The sequence below is a fragment of the Emys orbicularis genome, chromosome 11 (genome assembly GCF_028017835.1).
Source record: "Emys orbicularis isolate rEmyOrb1 chromosome 11, rEmyOrb1.hap1, whole genome shotgun sequence".
NCBI lineage: Eukaryota > Metazoa > Chordata > Testudines > Emydidae > Emys > Emys orbicularis.
Window position 1 is genome coordinate 39,688,112 of NC_088693.1, and position 24,234 is coordinate 39,712,345.

A 24,234-nucleotide genomic window follows, 5' to 3' on the forward strand; every position below is an offset into this window, starting at 1 on the left:
TATGAAACATTTTGGTACAAAAGGATTTAAACATAGTAAATCTGATTATCAGAATTCGCAGCCAGATGGAAATTACAAATACTTTGCAAATATTTTTAACTTAACACATCACAGGAGAGAAAAACACCTAATGAATTACACGGTCCACAAATACTGTTTGTACGACTGAGCCTTCGAGAAGAAGGTTAGCGTTTGTGGTTGATATTTGCTAGCTACATATCACAACTTCTTTTCCCTATTTCCGTGAAAGTAAATTTTGTACACTGACAGGTGAAGACTCAGGTATGTACCATACTGCCAAATCTAATCAGGGAGAACTATAAGTAGCCTACCTTCAGGGCTTCTTCTTTGAATTTAAATCTTGCAGAGGTCAACCACCTTATTGCCCCAGGTTTTGTGGCAAGCTGAGGAGGTTTTATTCCAGCTTGCCAGCCTATCCAGCTGGAAGTTATTAGGGTTTTCTGCTACAAAGGATCCCTAACCAGCTTTAAACATTCTATACTGTTACCAAATGTTGGGGAATCCCACAAATGAAATTAGCCAAGTTACAAACACCAAAGTCTGTTGTCATTAAAAATGCAAACCAAGTACAGATTGCTTAAAGAACTACCAAATTATAGACTTCATTTCCAGTGTAAATTCCATTTGTATATTTACATGATGCTTTTAGTTAAACGTTGGAGTAAAATAACTCTAAAATTTTGTATAAAGGAATTTAAACAAACAACTCCCTCAGATCTGTTAGCTCAAAGCCAATATATACTGTTATTCAATCTCCTTACATTTATGTAAACAATCTATTAAGAATTGTTGTTGTCGTTGTTTTTAAATGGAAGATACCAAGTGAAGACGTAGGTTTAATTCACTTTTGAGATTTACAGCAGGAACTGGGCTATCCAAGTCAGTTTTTAAACCCCCTTCTATGGGACTTTTTCTGGGAGGACCAAAGGAAGTTGATGATGATCCCTCTACTGTATTCTCAATGACTATTGACAGTGAGCCATCTCGTCCCATTCACGCAAAGTATAAATACCATCCAAATGTGCTAATAACTATGGAAAGGGAAGAGGAGCACCCGCTCTTCGAAACTATGGAAGCCCCTCCTATGTACACCACATCCTGGGACTCAGTCTGACTGAGCTGGGTAAGTATGGTCAGTCAAAGATAGGAGCAGTAATAAGCAGCCACTCCACAAAGCAGGCTTCCATGGCAAATTTTAGAGTCTAAGATTCACTCAGCATCAGTGTTGCTGACAGCAGTATTCACTTTATCTCTGCAGCTGAAGGTAACAATGAAGAGGGGTGGCGGTAACAAGCAGCTTTGGCTGGATCAGCAATGCCAGCACATCTCATATGTTAGCTACACTGAGAGGGTGGAAGGAAGCAAGGAGCAATACAGAGGGGCCATAATTCCACGCTGCTGTCCACGATTCATGAGACTGGAAGAGGGTGTGTGAATAGATCTTAGGGAACTGGATCATTCTATATTTCCTGCCCCCTTTCTCACAGCACTGAAACAAGCAGATAATGCCTTGGGCACGCCACATGGAGAACCACAGAGTTTCAGTAACTTTTCCTACGTTTCTGTGTGGAAGAGGATGGTATTGCCTGATGTCATGGAATATACATTATACTTTATCTGTTATTCTGACTGGGCAGTGCAAGGGTGGGAATTCTCTCTCTCTTTTTTTTTTTAAATAGGTATGAACGGCACAGGACTGATACTTACACAACTTCCAGCAAGGATCTCTGCAAATACTGGAATGGAACCATCTCTCTGAGTGAACTTGTCTCTGACAAAATCATTAACCTAATAAAAATATACAATTTATATATTACAAACAGTTTTCTACTTGAACATTTTTTTCTGATCAACACCCATTACATTTGTAACCAAACTTAATGGAACACTAGTAAGTGTTCATCATTCATGCATTTAAAGGAAACAAAGCCCAGCTGCTTCTACAAACATGGGAATGCCAGGAAAACAGACCTGTCTTTTATTACTACAAATCAGACAAAAATTAGTAAGAGACAGAATTAATTTAGAAATGGAGAAACTTACTGTGAGCTTAATGGCCTTTTCTGGAGCAACACCTATAAGCTGTGGTAACAAGCCTATAGAAATAGAGAAAATCGTTAGGAAGCATTTTTTCTATCAAAGAAAATATTACTTTTATAAGAGTCCAACAATGTTGCCTCTCCACAGGTGGAACTTCCTTTGAACTCAATGCCAGTTCTGCATGTAGAGCTGGCTGTAGCATTGGCTGCTGAATGTGCACTTATGCAACTGAATATCTTAATACTTCTGCTGAAATTGGCAATATAAAGGATAATTGGATCCCCCTTCCATAATCAAGTGAAACCAGAAATAGTGGTAAAAAAGGGGAGGGACTTGGAATATTTGTTCACACAATGGATCATTCAGCATTTTCATGAGTATTTTTAGCCTCCTTACTCAGCACCACTCTCCCATGAAGTATACAGATGAATGATTTACTCTGAGACAGAGTGAGGCTGTAGAATGACTGTCCAATATTTTCATCCTTGCAGTACACTGAAAGCAGACTGAGCTTGGATCTCTCCTCTACAAAAGTTTATCTTGTACTTTTGATGAAGGATGTTCTCTATCTGATTTAATTTATTCGCGTTAAACACATAATCATGCTATTTGATAACTAAAGCGAGTTTGGTAACAACCTTTTAAATGTCAAAATTCCCAACATAAATAAATAAAATGTGTAAGCTTGAAAGCTTGTCTCTTGCACCAACCAAATTTGCTTCAATAAAAAGATACTACCTCACCCACCTTGTCTCTGAAATAAAAGACATTAGTAGACATCTAAGCAAAGCATTGTTACACACTGCCAAGTGTTGCCATTGCTTAGGTGACTTGTTTAATAAAACACAAAACACCACATAACTTTCCTTTGCCCAAATGACAATGTACTACTCAAAAATGTATGTTTTTTTTTTTTCTATTACTTACTTACATAGTTAGAATGGATATAGAGGATCAGCATTAGGGAAAAAAGTTAGTTGTAAGTAACATTCAATACAAATTCACTAGTTTCTCTACAAGCCCCACAGGAGGTGGCACATGCAGTACTTTAACTTTTAAACCATTAAAGATGTTCCTTGTTTACAGGCTGCATTTTGGCATGCAGCAGCTGCCTAAGACAAATTAACAATTAACTTCTATATGGAATCACAGGGCTCAATTTTCTAGAGGCTACAGTTTATCTAAGGATTTAAAGGATTTCCATTCTTTCAGTACAACATGGTAGTATGCACTTTAAAAACTGTTACTAATAAATGTTTTCTATCCTGTCAAGTGTGTGTGTTGATGGATCCCTAAAACCTACTTTGAAGAGGCTGATGAGAGAGACTTTTTTTTTGTGCTTGTAGACAGCCTGCAAATATTCTTGCATATATATACTACTGTCAGTCAAACCGAATCAATGACAAAAGCATGACCTGCTCATACAGGAGCAGACTGATTTAAAAGAATAAATCAGTAGATGGCAGTCTTAACTTCCTAACATCCATGATTAGATCAGCACCTGTTACTTTTTAATCTAAATCTTCTGCATAATCATGTCAGTATAGTATATGTGTTACAAAATCTACAGAAATAAAAGGTTACAAATTGTTAATAAAATATTGATTTGTCCCTTTGATGATATCACTGTAGCTTTAACGAATATTATAGGTGATATCAGACAACTTCAATAAACAATACAACCACAGGTTTCCTACTGTCTTGCAAGGGTAAGGCAGAAAAAAAATCTATGAAAATATTATGCTATTTAAATAATAAAGGAGGTATAAAGACCCACCACACTCAGCCCATTTAATTTACATAGTACCTTCCTCTAAGCCAACCCACAGAAAACATGCACCTATACAGAAGGATCAGGAAATAATATATGCAATGTCTTGTTTTCTTCCAACCCAGTACTTTCTGTGAGATTTACAGGCTTACTACACTGAGGAAAGGTACTTATTACATACAAAGAAAGGTTGACAATGACAAAAAGAAACACTGCCCTCCCAGCCTGAGTCTCTGATCCACTGTGAAAAGAAAATCCAGCTCTGCAGTGCCCACAGCTTAAAAAAAACAACAACAAAAAACTACTAGACAAAACACCGCAAGACACACCTCCCACTGCCTTTTATGTGCTGTTAAATACATGCATACACACACTCCATAAATCTATATTTTGGAGAGCCTGAGATTCAGTGAGTTCTAGCAAGGGGAATTTCGAAAACATTTCCGAGTTAATTCTGGAGTTGGGTGGCAGAATCCAGTAGCCTTATGACAGATATTAATAAAAAATAAAGCATACCTGTAAGGGATCACTTTATTTCTATGTAATTTATGTAGTAAAAACTCACATCACGTCTGCACTGTCCTGTTCTGTCTGAATACAATTAAAATTAACACATTTATGCATATAAGAATCCACCTACAGATACACTGGGCATCTCTTCTGTGAATGCAATATAAATGTTTCTGTACTTCTACTTCTATATAATTGGAATTATGACAGTCTGGCATGGTTGTGGAAACAATCTTGCGCTATGAACTCAGTATCACAGTCTCCACAGATTTAAGTTTTTCAGGGACACAAAAATACTATAAACGACCATACAATCTACATAAAAGAACAAGTATAGAAAAGATCTAAAAATATTTTGGTCCCTGTTTATTTTAAGCAATACTTTAAAAATGTAAAACATTATGTTTCATTCATGTATAGTCTTTGATTTCAAAGTGCTTGTCAAAGGTTACAAAAAGAGGCAACAATGGTACTGTTAGCAACAATCAAAAGTCAGAGAACATCAAACCCAGAAGCTCCAATGCAAAGCTATTGACTAAGAAAAAGGAAAGGAGGATACTGTCAATACACTAGAAAAGGAAGAGAAATGATGGGGTTTCAGGTGAAATTTTAAATTATGAATTAAGGGGTAAAATTGTTCTTGTGAAACAATTAGCAACACTGGAAAGCAAATTTATTTACCAGTAAGATAAATTACTAGCAAGAGCCATAACAAAAGCTATGCTACACTAACTATGTCATCCCTAATATATGCCTACCTTTGTGTTCACTTTCATTGCAAGCCCCCAGAAAGACAACGTAAAAGTTGTACATTAACTACATACCACAAATAATGAGATTATTAAAACCTCTTTAATCAGAGCAGTCTAGTTTTAACTGGATTCCCTAGTGTAAAAACTGCTCAGAGGTTATTCCTTAAATAAACTGGAAGATTATCAATGCCTCCATGGACACAGCACAATGCAGACTACCCAGACAGGGAGCATCAAGGAGGTGAGGAACTCCACCTCAAGGAAAAGAACCAACTTAAGAAGTACTCCTATGGCAGTTGGAGAAAGTTTTTGTGAACACAATTAAGTTACACCAAATGGTAAATAAGAATACAGGGGTTGGTTAAAACGCAAAGATTTCAGATGACCAGTTAGAAGGGCCTCAACCATACGACTTGAAATAGTAACAGTCGTTTGGAATATGCCCGAGCTAAAAACGGAAGATGGAGCACCTATATTTGAGTACATTGAAGCACCTGATTGATAAAAAGCAGTTTTAATTTCTCAACCTAGACTTTAGAATCAGTACTATACTGATAATCAAATTTACAAAATATGAGACATATTATTCATATTTTAGAACTAATACAATAGTAGACAGCAACAAAATACAAGGAAGGTTTCACCTAGCGAATGATGTTTAGTTTTTCCTAAGGAAACATTTACAAATCATGGAGCAAATCCCATTTATCACTCATGTGAACAGAACCATTAAAAGCATGAGACTACTTGCTTGAGTATGATGAGCAGGATTTGACCCTTAGTTCAGACATCATTACATTTCAAATGATTCTGTTCCTGTCATCTATTATGTATTTCTCATCCTTCTCTAACAAATATTTGCATAAAAATAGGATCTTTGCTCCTTAGACACTCATCTGCTCCTGCTGTTTATCTCCCACCTACAGTCACAATCCTTTGTTTGCAAGATAACAATCAAGTCCATTGCACCCATAATACCCCAGAAAATTAGGACTTCAAGCAATGTAAATAGCACCAGAGGAACAAAGATCCTGTTTTTTCAAGCAAGTGTTTATAATAACACTGATCAAGAGAAGATAAATACTCAGTTCAACTACATGAAATAGAAGCAGAATTGTTCTGATTATTAAGGGTTTTTTTGGTGTTTCCATAAGGGGTTGGCTGTTGATGCATTGGATGAAGAAAATCATTAGATACCTTTGATTTATTCACTTACCTCTGTAAAGCCCAAAAAATCCTTCATAACGCAAAACTTTTTTAAAACAGTCATAGCTATTTTTATACATCAATTCTCCCACAACTGAACCAGAGGAGCGCTGATTCTGCATTCGTGTCTTCACCAGGTCTATGGGGTACACAGCAGTGGCACCCACAGCTATAAGGAAAAATTACAAAATATTATTTCTACAGTATCACAGGTGTGTATATTGCACTTGACTGTTAAAAAAAGTACTAGTTTTCTACAGCGAAGACCCAAAACATGAGGTTCAGAGGGTAATGCATGTTTACGGGCACTGCAAGGGAAAGTTGACGGCAGAACACTAGGCAGAAAAAGAAATCTTGGATGGACAATGTGGCATATCCTTGGTGGATCAAAAGAATTATTCAACCACACAGAGATTAGCAGAGGACGGTACAGAACAGGCTATTATGGTTGCAATCCTCCAGTTATGGAGATGCCACATAAGAAGGCTGTATGCACTGTGAATAGTATCAACTGAAGTTAATGAGACTTCTCACATTGTGTAACAGTAAGCATGTGCCAGTCTTTGCCGGATCAGGAGTGTAATCCCTATGCCTCAGTTCCCCATCTGTAAAATGGAGAGGATACTTCCCAACCTCACAAGGATGTTGTAAGAATAAATATTTGTATTTGTGCGGTGCTCAGATATTACAGTGATGAGAACCATAGAAAAGTGAATAAGTAAAATAATCTGTTCTCCTTGTCTGAAATTTGCCAAAGGTTGTAAGGACTGCAGAAGGCTCAGAATGCAGTGTAACTTCACCTGTTCTGCTGCATGGCTGGTGGGTATCTGGAAGCACACGTTCAGTGGCTCTCTGAACCCTTCCTGCAGGTTGTGTGATGGATTCTGGCCCTCCCAACCCTGGAGTAGTTCTCTGCACAATGATCATTTACTCAGGCTGTGTAGGAGTAGAAGGGGTTGAATTTCACCCCTAACGTACAATATGTCTTAAGCAAAAAGTCACTGAAATTAACAAACACAAAGCCTTCAAATGCTATTACAAAAAATGAAGGACAAAACCTTGCGACACCATTAGATTATAGATTTTTTTTTTTTAAAGGCATGTTAAAATATTCAAAAACTATATTGGGGAAAATTGACAAAAGCTAACAAAATAAAAAAAGTTTGTTTATAATTATGTAGACAGACAGCAAAATCCTCAGTTTTTTCCCTCTCAATTTTGTTCTTATGTTTTTGGTATCACTCCCATCAAGTATAATCAATGGTGGTGCAATACTGCATCCAGAAAGCCTATGTCATTATGAACGTTTTGCCCTGAAGACTGTCTGGAGCCAGAGGTGCCACTACAATGTTCTGCCAAGTCTTCTGATCATAGGTAAAAAATAAAGAGCACTTCACAGAGCTCTCCAGTTCTTACCCTTTCAAACAATGAACTGCACCTTAGATGATCTCCATTAGTCTGGTGAGATAATATTACATTAACCCAGCCTTGAAAACAGTACACAGACATGTCACTCACCTCCAGCAACTGAGCCCAAAGTGAACCTGTAAGCAGACTCTGCTACTTGGAGCCAGATAGGCCTGCCCATACCGCCATAAGATTGCTGGGGGGGGGGGGGGGGGAGGAGGGAGAAGTAGGAGGGAGACATAATTTGGAAAACATGTGAGAAACTGAAGCAGCCTATGAACTGGCTTTAATTTTACAAAAGAAAAAATTTGACAGAACAGCAGCTTTAGTTCAAGGTGGAAAAGACTGGATAATCCTCCTTTGGCATAACAGAAACAGCACATTTTCAAATAAATCTCTCATAGGACCTATACTCCTTGTCTGACCAAAGAAACAGTTTTAAAAATGATTTCTTTATGTGAAAAAGAAGGTGCACACAGAGATACTTTTAATTTATGATTTTTCCCTTCTGTAGGGTTTGATCCTATGAGATGGTGAGCACCTTCTACTCCCACTGATTTCAATAAGCTTTGAGGACCTCAGAGACAGAGCTCAGCACCTCACACAATCAAGAGCATCATCAATATAGTCTATGTTTTATCAATATATATGCATTAGATATCCATACTTAGCACATACAGCAGTTTACAATCTCAAAAGCAAGGAAAAAAGTTATCTAGTCCTCATAACACCACTGCAAGGTTAATAAGTTATAAATATAGGGTTGACTTTTGTTTTAAGTTATAATGATGAACCTCAGATTTCACTGACGTATGCTAGAGTAACAAAGCAGTACATGGCCTTGGAATTTTTCAATGATAGACTTAAACAAATGTATATCTGCAAGGAAAAAGTATACAGAGACTGATGTAGTGGTGTCAGCTAGTTAGAAAAAAGGTGCCAGTAGCAAACTAGTCTAACTTGCACTGATGAGGCATTCTGTAAAGTACGCAAACGGGGCCAAACAGAAATCAGTGGGGTAGAGGAGAGTTTGTTCATTGAGTGTAAGATGAATTGCACACAGAAGGAAAGGAAGATGGCAGCAAGACTAGTCCCTCCTCCCATTCCAAAAAAAGTGAATGATTCAAAATTGTGAATTGAGATCAAATGAAAATTATTGGGAATTAACTGTGTTCAAGTCAGGGAAGTATCTGGTCTGGCATAGTAAGGGTGATATTTTTACTTTGCCAGAAATATGCACAGTGCTGTATAGACACAAAAACCAAGACCCTGCCTCCAAGGCCTTACAATAAAAATTAGTCATCAAGTCCCCTCTTGCTTATCCTGTGGTTGTACAAGCAAGGGGGGGAAATAGTGTATAAGTATCAACAGGTGTATAAGTAAATCTCCTTGCCCCATTCCCCCCACTTTTTTAAACCCATTTGCACCATGGCAGATGACCCCAACAATCCTGACAGTATATTTAGATCTTGCAGAGGCCCCAGGATGTTACGGAAAGGTTTTGCTCTTAGACCACACATCATGAACACATAAATATTCATTAGAAGATATATGGCATTTTACTGAAAATACAGTTCCTACATCCACAGGAGTATATTTTAAAGGATCTATCACTAAGGTGGCTTAAACGAGTTGTGCTGAGCTTGCTGCAGCACTGGGGAGCGAAATAGCCATTGCCATGCAGCAGGCACTGCAGCAAATTAATTTAAGCAGCCCTATTGGTATCGATATTCTGTGCACAGGTACAAACCTGAAGTTATAATATATTGGTATATTTTGCTTTATTTTATTAAATAAGTGTGGAGAATACAGCAAAAATTGCAGAGATTATATAATGTTGGGGTCCACAATTCTTTTGCACTTTGATGGGGCAGATTTATTTATTTGTTTATTTTTGGAGGATATTACTGTGTGTATTTCAATGGGACATTTAAATGCTCCCTCATGCAAATAGTCCCAGCAGTGCCCTTCTCATTGCTGGGCCCTGATCAGGCCAAGCAGAGGGATGGTGCAGTTTTATCTCACAAAATTTTATGTCACTGATCTTTGTTAGCGTCTTCTAAAATCTTAGCAGACATCCACTGAATGTCCTTGATCCTGCATTGTGTGGCACGCTGCTGAACTGCTCCACTTAAATTAGTAGGGCTTCATGCTGCTCATGAAGTACATGGTACTATATAGGATTGGCAACTATGAGATTAAGTTCAGCTCACTTCTTTTAAAATATAATGAAACTTTTACACAGGCCTTCCACAATATACATGGCCATCAAGAATTTCCTTCCCCAAGATATTTTCTTCCAGAATGACTTGCTGGAATACAGCCTAACAGAGAAGAATGGAGAGTATTCTGAAGTCACATCAGATATTTATCAACTGTGCGCATGGATTAAAAAAACCCATAAGATTACATCAGAAGAAAAATCTTTAGTTAAGATCAGAAATATATTTTCCTGTTGGGTGCCATGGAAAAGAAAGATAAATCTGCAGAATTTCCTCATGAATCTCAAAAAAATTCATACTGAAAAAAGCAACACTAAAATAAATCCCAGAGTAAAATGGTGTCTTGATTTATGTCGATAAAAATAGATAAAAGCAATGAACTCCTAAAAGACTTGAAAAAGGACTAGTTCTTTTATCCCTGCACAGTTTTCTGTCTTCACACTTGCTTCTCTTTAGTCTTTTAAAGCTAGTCTCTTCCTTGTAAGCATCAGAGTTTTAGCAAAATCAAAGCATTATACTCAGACTTAAATTTGGATGTTAATACTCAAATTCTTTGTGAAACAAAAGTCACTTTCATCCTATTAAATGAGTGTTCACTAGTTTGTGGTTCACTTGTGTTCAAATGTAAATAAATATAATTAATGCTATAGCTTTCAGATCATGCATATTTATAAACAGAAAATTACTGAAGCTGTCATCCCCATCTAACCACTGTATACTGATATTCAACTGCTAGGTTTAAAAAAGTCTTAAGATATGTCAACACTGGAAAAAAAGGAGTGTTTTTAACATGGGTTAGCTAACTTGGGTTAAAATAGCAGTGAAGAAACAGCAACTCAGCTTTTAACTCAAGCTAAAGCCTATGGGGAGCATGGAGTCGAACTTGAGCAGCTAACTTGAGTTAAAAGCCAAGTTGCCAGGTCTTCATTTCTATTTTTACCCTAGTTCAGAAGACACCTTTCTTTGCACTATAGACAAACTCTTACATTAATCAAATAATCAGCAAACATGTCTGACAAGTTATGTCTACACTGAGCTGTAGTGCTGACTACAGGGGTGTGAACTGCAGAGCACAAAGATTTGCACACAAACTCGGTACCTTTTCGTTCTTGCCAGCAACATTCACACAGGGGAGTTTAAGCGCAACTCACACCCTCATAGTCTGCACTATGGAGTAGTGTAGACAAGCCCTAAGTTTCATGCATGCTAGATTTACTGAAGAGATATTTACATTAATTTTTCTACATTACATTTCATTAATTTTTTATAAAAAAACAGAATTTAGGGGTCATTTAGAGTCACTGTAGAAACATCTCTCTTTCTCTTCCCAAGCATAGCTCCCTTGCAAGGTAGATACTTTTTAGACCTCAGAATTTCTTATCCTTCTCTAGGATTTGATAACATATCCTCCCCAGTATAGATCATAGAATACAATAAGATAATAAAGTCCAATGGAGATCAAAGTTCACCCCCCGCTGATTCAGGAACAAAGAAAATTAAGTGACTATTCCTTCTAATCTGCATGTTTTAAAATGGAACAGAATAGGCAGGATGAATAATGTCTTATTCCAAAAGTGGGAAGGTGGAAGGAATATACATTCTGTGCTTATTATTATTATTACCACTGTGCCTAGGAACACTAGTCATAGACCAGGACCCCATTGTGCTAGGCACTGTTTGAACACAGAACAAAAAAGATGATCCCTGCCCCAAAGAGTTTACAATCTAAGTATGAGAGAGACAAGGCGGGTAAAGTAATATCTTTTATTTGATTGACTTCTGTTGGCGAGAAAGACTACCACAACACTGCATAATCTAAGTATAAGACAAGAGATAACAGAGGGATACAGACAGACAGACTCACAAGGAAACAGTGAGACATTACTGGTCAGCACAATAGGCAGTGATCTCAGCACACCAGCAGCCTAACCATTGTCAAGTGTATTGTAGACATCATGACAAAGGAGAGTTTTCAGGCGGGTTCTGAAAGTGGACAATGAGATAGCTTTCAGGATCTTTATGGGGAGCCCCTCCCAAGCATGAGGGGCAGCATGGGAGAAAGCACAAAAGTGCTTATCTGCAAAATCAGTAAGTGGACAATGGAGGCTGGTATCATAGGCTGATCAGAGGTGAGATTCAAGATCTTGATAGTGAATACAAACAGCTTATGTTTGATGCACTAGTGAAGGGGGAGGCAGCGGAGGGCTGCAAAGACAGGGATAACAAAGTGACAGGTTAAGAAAATGATCTTTGCAACAGCATTCTGAATGGAGGACGATGATAAGGAAAGAGAACAGTCCTCAGTGAGCAAAACTTTTTTTTTCCCTCTCCACACTCCTTTTACCACAAGGTGAGCTACAAAAATCATTCTGACCAAGGAAAAGCTACAGCATTCTGTCTGAAGGCACTAATGAAAATCAAATATGACACCATAAAATGCAATGCATGTTTTTGACAGTACAGTATTTCTCAAAGTCCTTTTTATCAGTCCAGATTAATAGAAACAGATTTCTGCAGACAAGGAAAGGGGGAATGGATTGCCACAAAAGTCTACAAAATAAAGCATTACCTGTACGTAACTTTTGTAGACTCCTATTACATCAGCTCAGGTACGTATATACTGTGACAAAGTTCTGTCCTTGACTCCGTGGGTCCTGCGTTTCCTGACGGATTTTTGCTAGCCTCAGAGGCTCACTATGACCCTCCACATAGCCCCTCTCTCTCTAGAGGCAAGGGTCACAGTCTACTGAGCCATTTTCATCATAAGCCAGCAAGGGAGGTGAGGAGAAACAACACTCCCTCACACAGTCTCTGTTGTCTCCCAGTATCAGTGATTAATCAGGGCGGGGAGGAGGGGAGCCCGGGCCCGCCCTCTACTTCGGGCTCCAGCCCAGGGACCATAAACTTAGCAGCTATGAAAGCTGACTTTTTGGAAATAGGGCATGTACAATTCCCTGGGCTACTTCCCCACAGCAGCCCCCCACTCAATATCGTCTTCGCAATTACCTCAGGGCCTCCTTCCTTGCACCTGATATGGATTCGTACTACTTCATTCCTCCAACAGCACAGCTCCCTCCTATAGCTCCTGACACCCACACCGCACTGACTAACTGAGTGGCTTTTAACTAGTTCCAGCCAGTCCTTGATTGGCTTTAGGTGTCCCAATCAATCTAGCTGTCTCTCCTGCCTTCTAGAAGGATCTTAATTGGCCCCAGGTGTCTTGATTAACCTGGATCAACTGCCATTTGGTTACCATGGTACCAGGGATTTGTTTAGCCTGGGGCTAACATACCTGTTCCTCACTACTTTACTGTAGCCATCTGGCCTTGCCCCATCACAATACCCATAAGAATTTAAACAAAACAGAAACAGGGACGAACCCTCCAGAAACTGATTCTGCTCAACTCCACTTCACAGAAGGTGACCAAAATGTATATGATGAGCCACAGGTTGTGCACAGAGTTTCATCATAAATCACTCTGCTCAAGACCATACCCTCCATGGGACAACCTCTCAACCACAGCAGCTGAATAGGTTTAAGATTTCCTCAGGGACTGATCCAAGCCTTGGACTTCCATAGTCTTTCTTGTGAATTCAAAGAAATCTGTTTCCAAAACACATACGGTACTTTAACCCAACTGAGCTGAGGAGTTCAAGCAAGGGGCTTTATAAAGTCCTTGATTGCTCTTAAAGCTCTTGAGATTTCAGGGAAGTCTGTGTGTTTTTGGAGATGGTAACCCACATGGTCACTAGACTAGGTAGACATTCAACATACTGTGCATCCTGGAGAGGAAAGCTCTTGTCGCTCAGTAATGCAGTGTCACTGGGACACATTTCTGGGATCATCTCTTTTTCATCTGGCAGAAAGCTATACAGCATTGCATGCATTTGACACATCCATCCTGGCTACTTGAAGAAACTAGTAATATATCTTTCTCAGTTCTCACTTTCTGCACCAGTTCTTGGGTCTTTTATACAGGATGGCAAAAATAGGATGCCCCGATTCACAGTTCCAAACATGGTAACAATGGTGTACGCTGTATGATAGACAAGGCTCAGGTGTTTTTAACCACCATATTAATTATCTCTACTCAGTACATATTCCACCCTTCCTATCACGAGTGGAGGTACACCACTGCACAATGATGGAGAATTAGGGTTCCATCTTTGTCAGTGTAGATACAGCCATAGACACTGTGGTGACAGGCACTCTAAAAATTCCAAAGGTAGACTAAAGGATAGATAGTAGCTAAATCACTCAAATTTTCAGAAAGTGGGAACCTAGAAAAGGGAAACGATGGTAATCCACTGAGCACTTAAGCCAGAAATACAGACCATGGGTGTCTGTGCACATAAAGAAGCTGAAGAATTTATCTCTGTTTTACATAACAAGGAAGAAGGATGTGGAGACATCCTTTGGGCAGAAGGCAAGAGTTCAGGGTAACACTGGATTTAGCTGTACCTTCTTGAGACTTACTTTTAAAGGTACAGCTCCATATTTCTAGAAAGAAATAGACTTTCTATATATACACACGTTATAGACTGAAAGTATAAATAAAACGTATCACAGTAACATTTAGGCTCAAGTACCGCATATTTTTTTCCCAGCTCTGAGCACAGTTAGTATTCAATGTAAACAATCACAGTCAGGGCAGCATGATTATGTAATCATTTAATCTGCCACATATATGTCCTTCTTTCTGAATTTGCTGCATTGTGTTTCAGGGCTTGTCTTCACTGCAAAGTTAGCCTAGCTTGAGTGACAGCACTGCAAAAACACTGGAGATGCAGAGCGTGACTGTACTAGCAGCACAAAGTAGCTGAGGCCTGGTATACACTACAAAGTTAGGTCAACATAAGCCGCTTTGTGTTGACCTAGTTAAGCATATGTCTACACTTAAATTTGTCTCCCACTGATGTAAGTTCTCCATTTCGCCGACATAGTAAGACCTGAGCAGTGTTGAGCCATAGGTGATGTACCGAGGTTGACACAACGCAAATGTAGACATTGCGTTATCTATGTTGACCCTAACAGTCCTCTAGCAGATGTCCCACAATGACTGACACTGACCGCTCCAGTCACAGTTGTGAACTCCATTGCCCAGGGGTCAGGGAGACCAGAAGGCCTGCTCCCTTTAAAACCCTGTGAATTTTTGAAATGCCTTTTCCTGGTTGTCCACCTTGGCAAGCACACCTAGCAGCTCTCCACTGTTGTGCATAACTGCCCAGCTGAGCAGGCCAGATATACACGCCAGATGCGCTCCAGCCTGCAGTAGACAGGAGATCTTGGATCTCCTTGGCTTATGGGGAGAAGAGTCTGTGCAGGCACAGCTATGGATCAGCCATAGTAATGTGGACATCTATGAGCAGACTGCACAGGGGATGTGGGAGAACAGGTATAACACAGATCAGTGGCTGTGCTCCGTGAAAGCGAAAAACCTGCGGCAGACATACCAGAAGGCAGGAAGACCAACAGTTGATTGAGTGCTGAGCTGCAGACCTGCTGCTTTTGCAAAGAGTTGCATGCCCTACTTAGCAGAGACCCCACCACCATCCTGCACACCACCATGGATACCTCAGAGAAGTCTAAGTCACCGGCCCTTGGCATGAACAGAGAGGTTTAGGAGGAGGAGGAGGAGGAGAATGGGAGACATGCAAGTGGTGGGGGCGGGGCTCCAGCTATGTGGTTAGCCAGGATCTGTTAGTGACTCCACAGCAGTCCAGTCAGTCCCTTCAGTCAAGACCGATGCAGAGGAAGGAACCTTGAGTAAGACTGTACATTTATTTCCTATTATAGTGGACACCGCTATTGACTTTTCATATATTTACTTGTACTAGAAGAGGTAGCAGTACAACAAAGAGTGGTAGAGTTATCCACTTTTCACTCCCCTGTACAGTTAGGCAGAGGATGCCATTCAGAGCAGTTTGTTTATATAGAATGGGATGTCCCTTGAATCCTCCTGAGAAATCTTGATGAAACTTTTATGGCGGTACTCTGCAATTCTCTCCCAAAGGCTTCTAAGGATGGTAGCCTTATTTCTTCCTCTGCAGTAGGACACTTACCCATGCCACTCGGTGATAACTTCAGCAGCACCACTGCCATATACAAGCTAGCAGCATACAGGCCCGGGCAGCTTCCGGGCAGCAGTAGCAGCTGTGCTCTCTGTGCCTTTGTTACCCTCAGGAATGAGATATCAGCTAAAATCACCACTGACTGTGGAAAATAGTACCAGTATTCAGTGCCATTTCCCTGTACTCATAGTTTCATGCAACCAAGCAATTCCCCCCTCATTTTCCTCACCCCTGGCAGGCCATAAGACTGGTGCTGTGTGTGACACAGTACACAAGCAATCCCAGCAGAAGTGTCGATAAGCATGTCTCATTTAAAACTTTAGCAGAACAAGGAAAGGGAGTTCTGAACCTTAACATTCACTTTCCATTGTGACTATGTGGACAATGGTACCTCTGAGTGTTTTATCTGTAGCTGCTGTTGTTGGGGCCTTGAAGGGTTCTCACTCCAGACCGATGGAACATCTGAGCCAGATAAGAAGAAAGAAGAGGACTCAGGATGACATGTTCAGCGAAATCCTGCAAGCCAGTGCTACATCAGACTGTGATGCATTAAAGACTGTGAGATTAAAGAGGCTAGGACTTTTCAGCTTGGAAAAGGGGAGACTAAGGGGGGATATGATAGAGGTATATAAAATTATGAGTGATGTGGAGAAAGTAGATAAGGAAAAGTTATTTACTTATTCCCATAATACAAGAACTAGGGGTCACCAAATGAAATTAATAGGCAGCAGGTTTAAAACAAATAAAAGGAAGTTCTTCTTCACACAGCGCACAGTCAACTTGTGGAACTCCTACCTGAAGAGGTTGTGAAGGCTAGGACTATAACAGGTTTCAGAGTAGCAGCTGTGTTAGTCTGTATCCGCAAAAATAACAGGAGTACTTGTGGCACCTTAGAGACTAACAAATTTATTAGAGCATAAGCTTTCGTGGGCTACAACCCACTTCTTCGGATGCATATAGAGTGAAACATATATTGAGGAGATATATATACACACTGTATTTTTTGCGGACTATAACAGCGTTTAAAAGAGAACTGGATAAATTCATGGAGGTTAAATCCATTAATGGCTATTAGCCACGATGGGTAAGGAATGGTGTCCCTAGACTCTATTTGTCAGAGGGTGGAGATGGATGGCAGGAGAGAGATCACTTGATCATTACCTGTTAGGTTCACTCCCTCTGGGGCACCTGGCATTGGCCACTGTCGGTAGACAGGATACTGGGCTAGATGGACCTTTGGTCTGACCCAGTATGGCCGTTCTTATGTTCTTATGAGCAGAGGGCCTGGAAGATGAATATTACAGACTGTACGGAGAAGGAAAAAGCAGAAGAAGAAAGGCCCAGGAGTTGCAGCAGGAACAGGAGAGAGAGATGCACCAGGACCTCTATGACATTTTCTGCTTCAGCTCTGGCGTGGAGAGGCCAAAGCTGTCAGTCAGCGGGGGGACCCCGGAGCTCTCAGCTGCTATGGGGCTGGGGCCACAGCTCTTAGCTGCCACCGGTGGGGAGGAAGCAGGCCCGCAGCTCCCAGCCACTGTGGGTGGCAGGGGGACCTGGAGCTCTCAAGCCTCTGCGGGAGGCAGGGACCTCAGAGGTCCAAGTCGTGGGGGCTATGGCAGGGGCCACAGAAATGTCATCCAGGGTGGGTGCTGGAACCTTCACCCCCTCCCGCAGCAAGGCTCAGGCTCTCATTCCCACCTTACTCAGGCTTCAGTCATCCCCCATCAGCCCCCCCAATTATTTTTAGTAAGAGTCAAGGACAGGTCACAGGCTTCCATGAATTTTTGTTTATTGCCTGTGACCTGTCCGTGACTTTTACTAAAAATAACTGTGACAAAATCTTAACCTTAATCATGTGTCTTGTGCTTGCAATGCTCATGACAATAGCGAAGAGCTGTTCAGGCTCCATGCTTCTGTCAGAAAGTGACAAGTCTCATGTGGATTTGTGGGATTCTCAAAATAGGCATGAAAATTATAGGATAGAGATGAAATTATGTCGTGGAGAAAGTATCCGGATGGAAACTTGACCTCGCAGTCCCAGTCGCCCATGCACAACTTGTTTCTACCCCACCATGCATTGCCAAACTTCCCAAAAAACAGTGTGCTGGATGGTGGCGAGTTGCACACTGGGATATCTACCCATGATGTACTGCACTGTCCATCAAAACAAGCACTCCTGGTGAGTACATGCAGCGCTAAGACAAGGAGCCAAATATGCAAGTACACAAGTGATATTATGCTGCCATAACTTGTGGTGGCAAAAGTTTGTAGTGTAGACATGCCCCAAGACCCCACTGCATTACTAGCTCGAGCATCATCAGCATTCACTTCAACCCATACCTTGGACAAGCCATCTAGCTCAAGTTTAAAACATCACTTAATTCAAGCTACAGATTTTTGTATGCGCCTGGGAGTTGGGTTCAGGGCAGTTGTCAAGGCTGATTCCCCACTCTGGCACTTCGAGTGCAGAAGGTGGGGGCCCGCAAGGATTTTAAACATTAATACTGGCCACTCCAGGCTGGTATTAAACTCCCAAGGTCACAGCTTCTCTCTGATCTTGGATGGGTAGATGCTGCCACCACCCAAATGCAAAAAAAACCCACCCCCTTTTGAGAACCCAGGAAGGAACACTTGGGAATTCCTTCCTGTGGGGTACCCTCAAGCCCCCCCCCCCCCCCCCCCCGGAAGAGCTGAGAAAAAAAACAAAGGAAATCAGCTGTTGCCACCAGCTAATTAAACAACATATGCACAAACCTCTTAGGGACACACAAATCCAATCCTGTTCTTAAAAAAGGTAAAATTTGTTAAAAACAAAAAGAAAGGAAATACATTTGGAACTTAGGCTTTTTGCTAGATCTTAAAAGAAACAATTACAAAAATGAAGCATCAAGATAGCTCTCGAGATTCAGCTTAAAGGTTTCAAGCAAAACAAAAGCATCTGGGGTTAGCACAGAGGAGTCCACAAGCCAAGAAATAAACAGAAATAAACCTAATCCGTCTTTCTAAACATTCCTAATCTACTTACACATTTGGGAGTTCCAAATAAGCAATTCTAGGTATGATCTGATGATTTTTGATCATACCTGGCTTAAAGCTTCTCATAGCATAACTGCTCCTTGTTCCCCTCTTTCCCGGAGAACACAACAGAGAGACAAAGGGAAGCTTTTTCCCCATTTAAAAAAGTTCTAGCCCTCCCATTGGCTCTTTTGGACAGGTGCCCACTCCTTTCCTTTTACCTGTGGGCTTGTTAACCCTTTACAGGTAAAGCAAGTAGAGAACAGCTAGTAAGAGGAATTTTATAGCTAACCGTCTGGCTGGGTATCCATAAAAGGGAGCTATCCCCCTCCCCGCTTCATTTATCACAGCAGTAAAGACAGGCCCTCAGAATCTAGACTTTCATTTTTAAAAACATAAGGGCCATATTTTTCAAAAGTGCTCAGTACCCAACTACCACCATTGAAAGTCCTCAGTCCATTTCATGTAAGTGCCTAAATATAAGATGAGCGCTTTTGAATATCTCACCCTAAGAGTCTAGCTTTCATGGTTGTGAAAAATAACCTTCAAATTTGAAACAAATGTAAATTTAAGGGTTCCTAACTGCATGGTTTGAGTGTAACGTGCCACACAGGACACAGAGCCTTGACTTGTAAAAACACCTACATCTAAAGTATATAAAACTTCCATGAAAGGAAACCACACAAATCTATGAAGAAAGATCTCAGGTGAAGTAAAGAGTTAACATTCTGAAGCTATGTTTCCATCCTCCAATTCTACATTTTTCATCAGCCCCACACAAACAGGATTCTTCTCTTGCTATGTAAATCACAAGAGCTAATGAGTATCAAATAACATTAGCAAGATTCAGTGAGCATTCTAAACAAACCATCCAAGTCAATCACCATGGAAGATGATTACTCCAACTAATCTCTCAAAGGAGAACACTTTTATCAGCTTTACATGCTGTATATAGATTCTGTATATGTTCACAACATAAAGATAGAGCATTATTATGGAGCTCAATATGGAAGTGTACTAAAATAGAAACAAAACTCAAAGTGTACTTCCAAGCTAGTATTTATTTAAGGATGGATTTTAACAGAAAATTCCAGATATTTTCAGGAGTTAGTGGATATGTTTTTAATTGGTTTATTAACAATAGTGGGAAATCCAAATGCATAGACAGTTCATCAAAGGATTTAATGGTTTTGTAATTTTTTTCTCTAGTACAAAAAATATCTAATATTTTGATTAAAAACTATAAGCATCTACTCACTGAAAGATTTGTTTCAGGAAGTAATGTTTTAAAACAGTCTTACAATTTCAGTCAATTATAAAAAAATGTAATAAGAACTTTCCTTAAAATCTAGTGCCTAGTCAACAAAAACATCACTAATGTCAGAGGGATCCAACATGTTTTCTTTAAGTTCAAGACAGCAAAGAAAATTTGTAAAATCTGGGAACAGATTTTCTTTTCTTTTTTTTAAACTATAAGCATAGACTTCAGTTTTGTAAAAGTCTTTTTAAGGCAAAAAGTTCTCCTTTTCATATGCAAATATTCAGAAGTTTTATGAATTGCCAACTTCTAAATGTTTCCTTCAGTTTAGCATTTTCACAATTGACTGTACACATGATATCACTCCTACCTACCTGCCGCTGGAGTTCTGCCAAGTTGTAAGGCAAGGCACCTTCAGCCAGTGGTGTTATTCTCTCAATATCTGCCAAAGTTAAACGCCTTCAGACAAGCCCAAGGAAAATAAATCATTGTTAGTCAAAATCATAAACAAACCTCAGCAAGCACCTTTTCTTCAACAGACTAGATTATGGCTTTATATACACCGCTACCCCGATATAACGCAGTAAAGCAGTGCTCCGGGGGGGCGGGGTTGCGCACTCCGGCGGATCAAAGCAAGTTCGATATAACGCAGTTTCACCTATAACGCGGTAAGATTTTTTGGCTCCCGAGGACAGCATTATATCGGGGTAGAGGTGTATTACTTGTTATATTTCAGGTATCCCTAAGCACTTTACAAAGTACTGTTGCAGGATCCAATCTTGGGAGTTATAAGCACTTCTGCTCTCACTGTCCTCAGTGGGAATAAAGGGAACTCAGCATTACCCAGGTTTTGGCCCTTGCATACTGGTAGTATAGGGTCTGTGCTCTGTAAATGCAGCAGCCACCACGTGCCACATAATAACTCACATGCAGCAATCTAGTCAAGACACCTCTCACACTTCAAGTTTACACTAGCAATCTGTGTATTACAAGTTTTTTGAAGCAGGGAGTGTATTTTGTTATTTTACACCATATACTGATTATCTGATGACTGCTCACTGCACTATACATATACTTATACACCCCCCAGCACAGCCAGCAGTCATCAAATAATCCGTAATGAAATATACGTAAAATAAATCTATTTTAAAGTAAATATAAATAGGGTGGAAAGACTAATATGAATGATTATGATGGTTATAAATTACCCTGTAGCATTGTATAAGTCTGCAAGCTGGTAGAGAATATCGATTTCCAGCGGTGTGACTTGTCCAAATTTGATTGCAGCCTGGGCAAACTCCTCTGGATTTAAGAGGAAGGGGAAAATAAGGTAACTGATCCTGAATCATTTATCACATTTTCACTTTAAATGTGTATAAATAACTTTAAAATTAAAATCTTAAGAACTAAATCTATCACTTGGCAGACTAATGAGGAGCAAAATCTAAAATAGAACGAAATGAGCCAGAATTGGTACCACATCTATTTCAGAACAGCAGCTTCAATCATAGAGTAAATCTGATCTTGCAACTCTTACTTATGCAAGTAGTCCCCATTGAAATCTATAGCAATTCTCCTATCAGCAAAGTCCATAGATCAGACCCAATATTTGGGGCTCTTCTTACTAAACTACTGTAAAAGCAGACAATGGTATAAGTTATGGATGAACCAATCATCATTAAAACTAGCACAATCATTTCAGTGTTCCTTCCTCCCCTAGCTCTCATTGTTCCCAGGTTTGGATAAGTGCCTATCCACACTACAAATGCAATTGGTAACACATCTAGGGTGACCAGATGTCCTGATTTTATAGGGACAGTCCCGATTTTTGGGTCTTTTTCTTATATAGGCTCCTATTACCCCCCTACCCCATCCCAATTTTTCACATTTGCTGTCTGGTCACCCTAAACACATCCATGATCAATTACAGAAAACATGGTTCAGTAGCATCTATAAAACAAGTTTTTCAAGTTTTGTTTCTATCAAACAAGTTTTTGTTTGTGCATTCACATCTACCAAAATAGTTAGGTAGCGATGTATCAGTGCAAACTGGAGAATCTGGACAGGTGTCCCATCCTACCATCCAAAGACAGAGGGTGCCCAGAGCATATGAAAACAGAGCAGCACAGGAGGGGCAATGCACTCTTAGATGTCTTACTTCATGAGAACTGGAAGGAAAAGGGGTGGGGTCAACCCAGCAGATATAGTTAGTGGGTCCCATCCACAGATGGGAAATAGCTATGTTATGAAATGGTTACAGAAAGCCAATCGATCCAGGCCGCTGGCAAGACTGAATCATAGTTAACTTGCATGCTTGCTAACAGTATTAGCCTTATTATGTGTGGAAACAAATTATGTTTAGCACACATCATACCATTAAACGGTTACAAACTCAGCTAAAATTGTGTGGAAAGAGCTTAAGAGTGAAAAACTGTTGCTACAGTAGCACACAGGAACAGCCAACAGGACATAGAGAGTTTCTGATGAAGAATTTTTGTTATTGTTAAAGCATACCCATTCCGCCATAGCTGCCATATTCCCCAGACTTTTCTCTGCTCCATGTAAACACCTATCATTACGACAAGAAGGTCCACATTGCAGTGGTATCCCTAGGATATCAGAACCAGTCAAGACTCTTGTCAGAACCTTGACAACTCTTCCCCTTAATGAGCCAGCTAGAACCCTCTGCTGGCCTGTGAAGTCTGGAGTTGAGCAGGAGAACCACATTCAGAATCAGACTTGAAATACTTGCACAGTTCTGCTAAACCACCGTATTACACCAGCCTCTTACTAGTCTTAACCCATATACAGTATCAAAAGACACACTTTAGAGATCTGAAAATTAATAAAATATAGTAAATTTATTTTACCTTTTGTGACTTCAATATCTTTCCTTGTACCTGCTATAATACTGTATATCTTTCTAACGAGTTCCATGTTATTCAGCAGGGCATTAAAAGCATTGAAATAGGAGAAGCTGACCTGATGTGAAATAGTTCCACCTGCTACCTTAAAAACATAAATAATAAAAAAAAAGATAAAACACAGGTCCTGATATGTGGTCAGGGTTCAGCTGATAGCCTTAAACCCCTTGACACCCCAAGAGAGCTTTACTGTAAATTAACATCCATCTGGACATACAAGAAAAGATTACGATATATTTCTATTGTAGTAGTTATATCCTGTTTTTAGTGACAGCAGTGAGGGGGTTGTTATTACATAGCCAGGGTACTATGGTTTTTGATGCAATAAAAATAATCAGGAAACAATTGTAGAATTACTGTTCAACTTTTTTGTAGAATGCGTTGTTCTAGATTTGCGTATTTTATTTTAGATGAAGGAGTTAATCTTTACATCATTTATAGCAATAGTTAACAGTGTTAACAATTAACCTTAGAAGCTGAAATCAACACAAATCCATACTTTCCAAACTAAGACACCTTCCCCATCCAGCAAAGCACTTAAGTGTATAAGTAGTCCCCATTGACTTCAATGGGACTTCTCATGTACTTGTGATTAACCACATGCTTAATTTCTTTGCTGGACTGGAGGCTTGGCTATAAAGAGCAGGGAGCCAAAAGATGGGCAAATTCTGACTCACAAGAATAGTCCCATTAAAGTAAATGGGACTACTCACATGAGTAAGAATTTGCAGGATCTGGTCCATATTTCATGTCACTAGTTATAATATTGTTTACACTGCAATTTTCAGCACAAATTTTTATTTATTTACTGTGACAGAGTATACAAACCCCATACAAGGTGGGAAATGGTTAATGAGAACCTGTGGGCGCAATTAGCCCCATCCTGCTTCACTTGCAAGAAGTGCCAAGTCTGAAGGGGCTTAAAAGGAGAAATGTTCAGTGCAGGGGTTGACTGGGAAGAGGAGAAGGCCTCTTGAAGGAAGGCCTGACTAGGGCCAGGGCCAACCCCAGAACTGACTGAAAAAAAAAAAAAGGC

At 39.9% G+C, this 24,234-nt stretch overlaps 1 protein-coding gene across 1 annotated transcript in view; it reads right to left on the bottom strand.

The window, feature by feature from the left end:
• Positions 1-24,234, bottom strand: part of SLC25A12 (solute carrier family 25 member 12) — an 81,231-nt gene that overhangs the window by 15,836 nt on the left and 41,161 nt on the right. The window contains exons 7-13 of the mRNA XM_065413224.1: positions 23,145-23,283; positions 21,483-21,576; positions 20,649-20,733; positions 7,819-7,903; positions 6,311-6,469; positions 2,065-2,117; positions 1,729-1,809 (exon numbers count right to left, since the gene is read on the bottom strand). Of these exons, the coding sequence (XP_065269296.1) occupies positions 1,729-1,809; positions 2,065-2,117; positions 6,311-6,469; positions 7,819-7,903; positions 20,649-20,733; positions 21,483-21,576; positions 23,145-23,283 (696 nt within the window). The remainder of the gene's footprint in view (positions 1-1,728; positions 1,810-2,064; positions 2,118-6,310; positions 6,470-7,818; positions 7,904-20,648; positions 20,734-21,482; positions 21,577-23,144; positions 23,284-24,234) is intronic.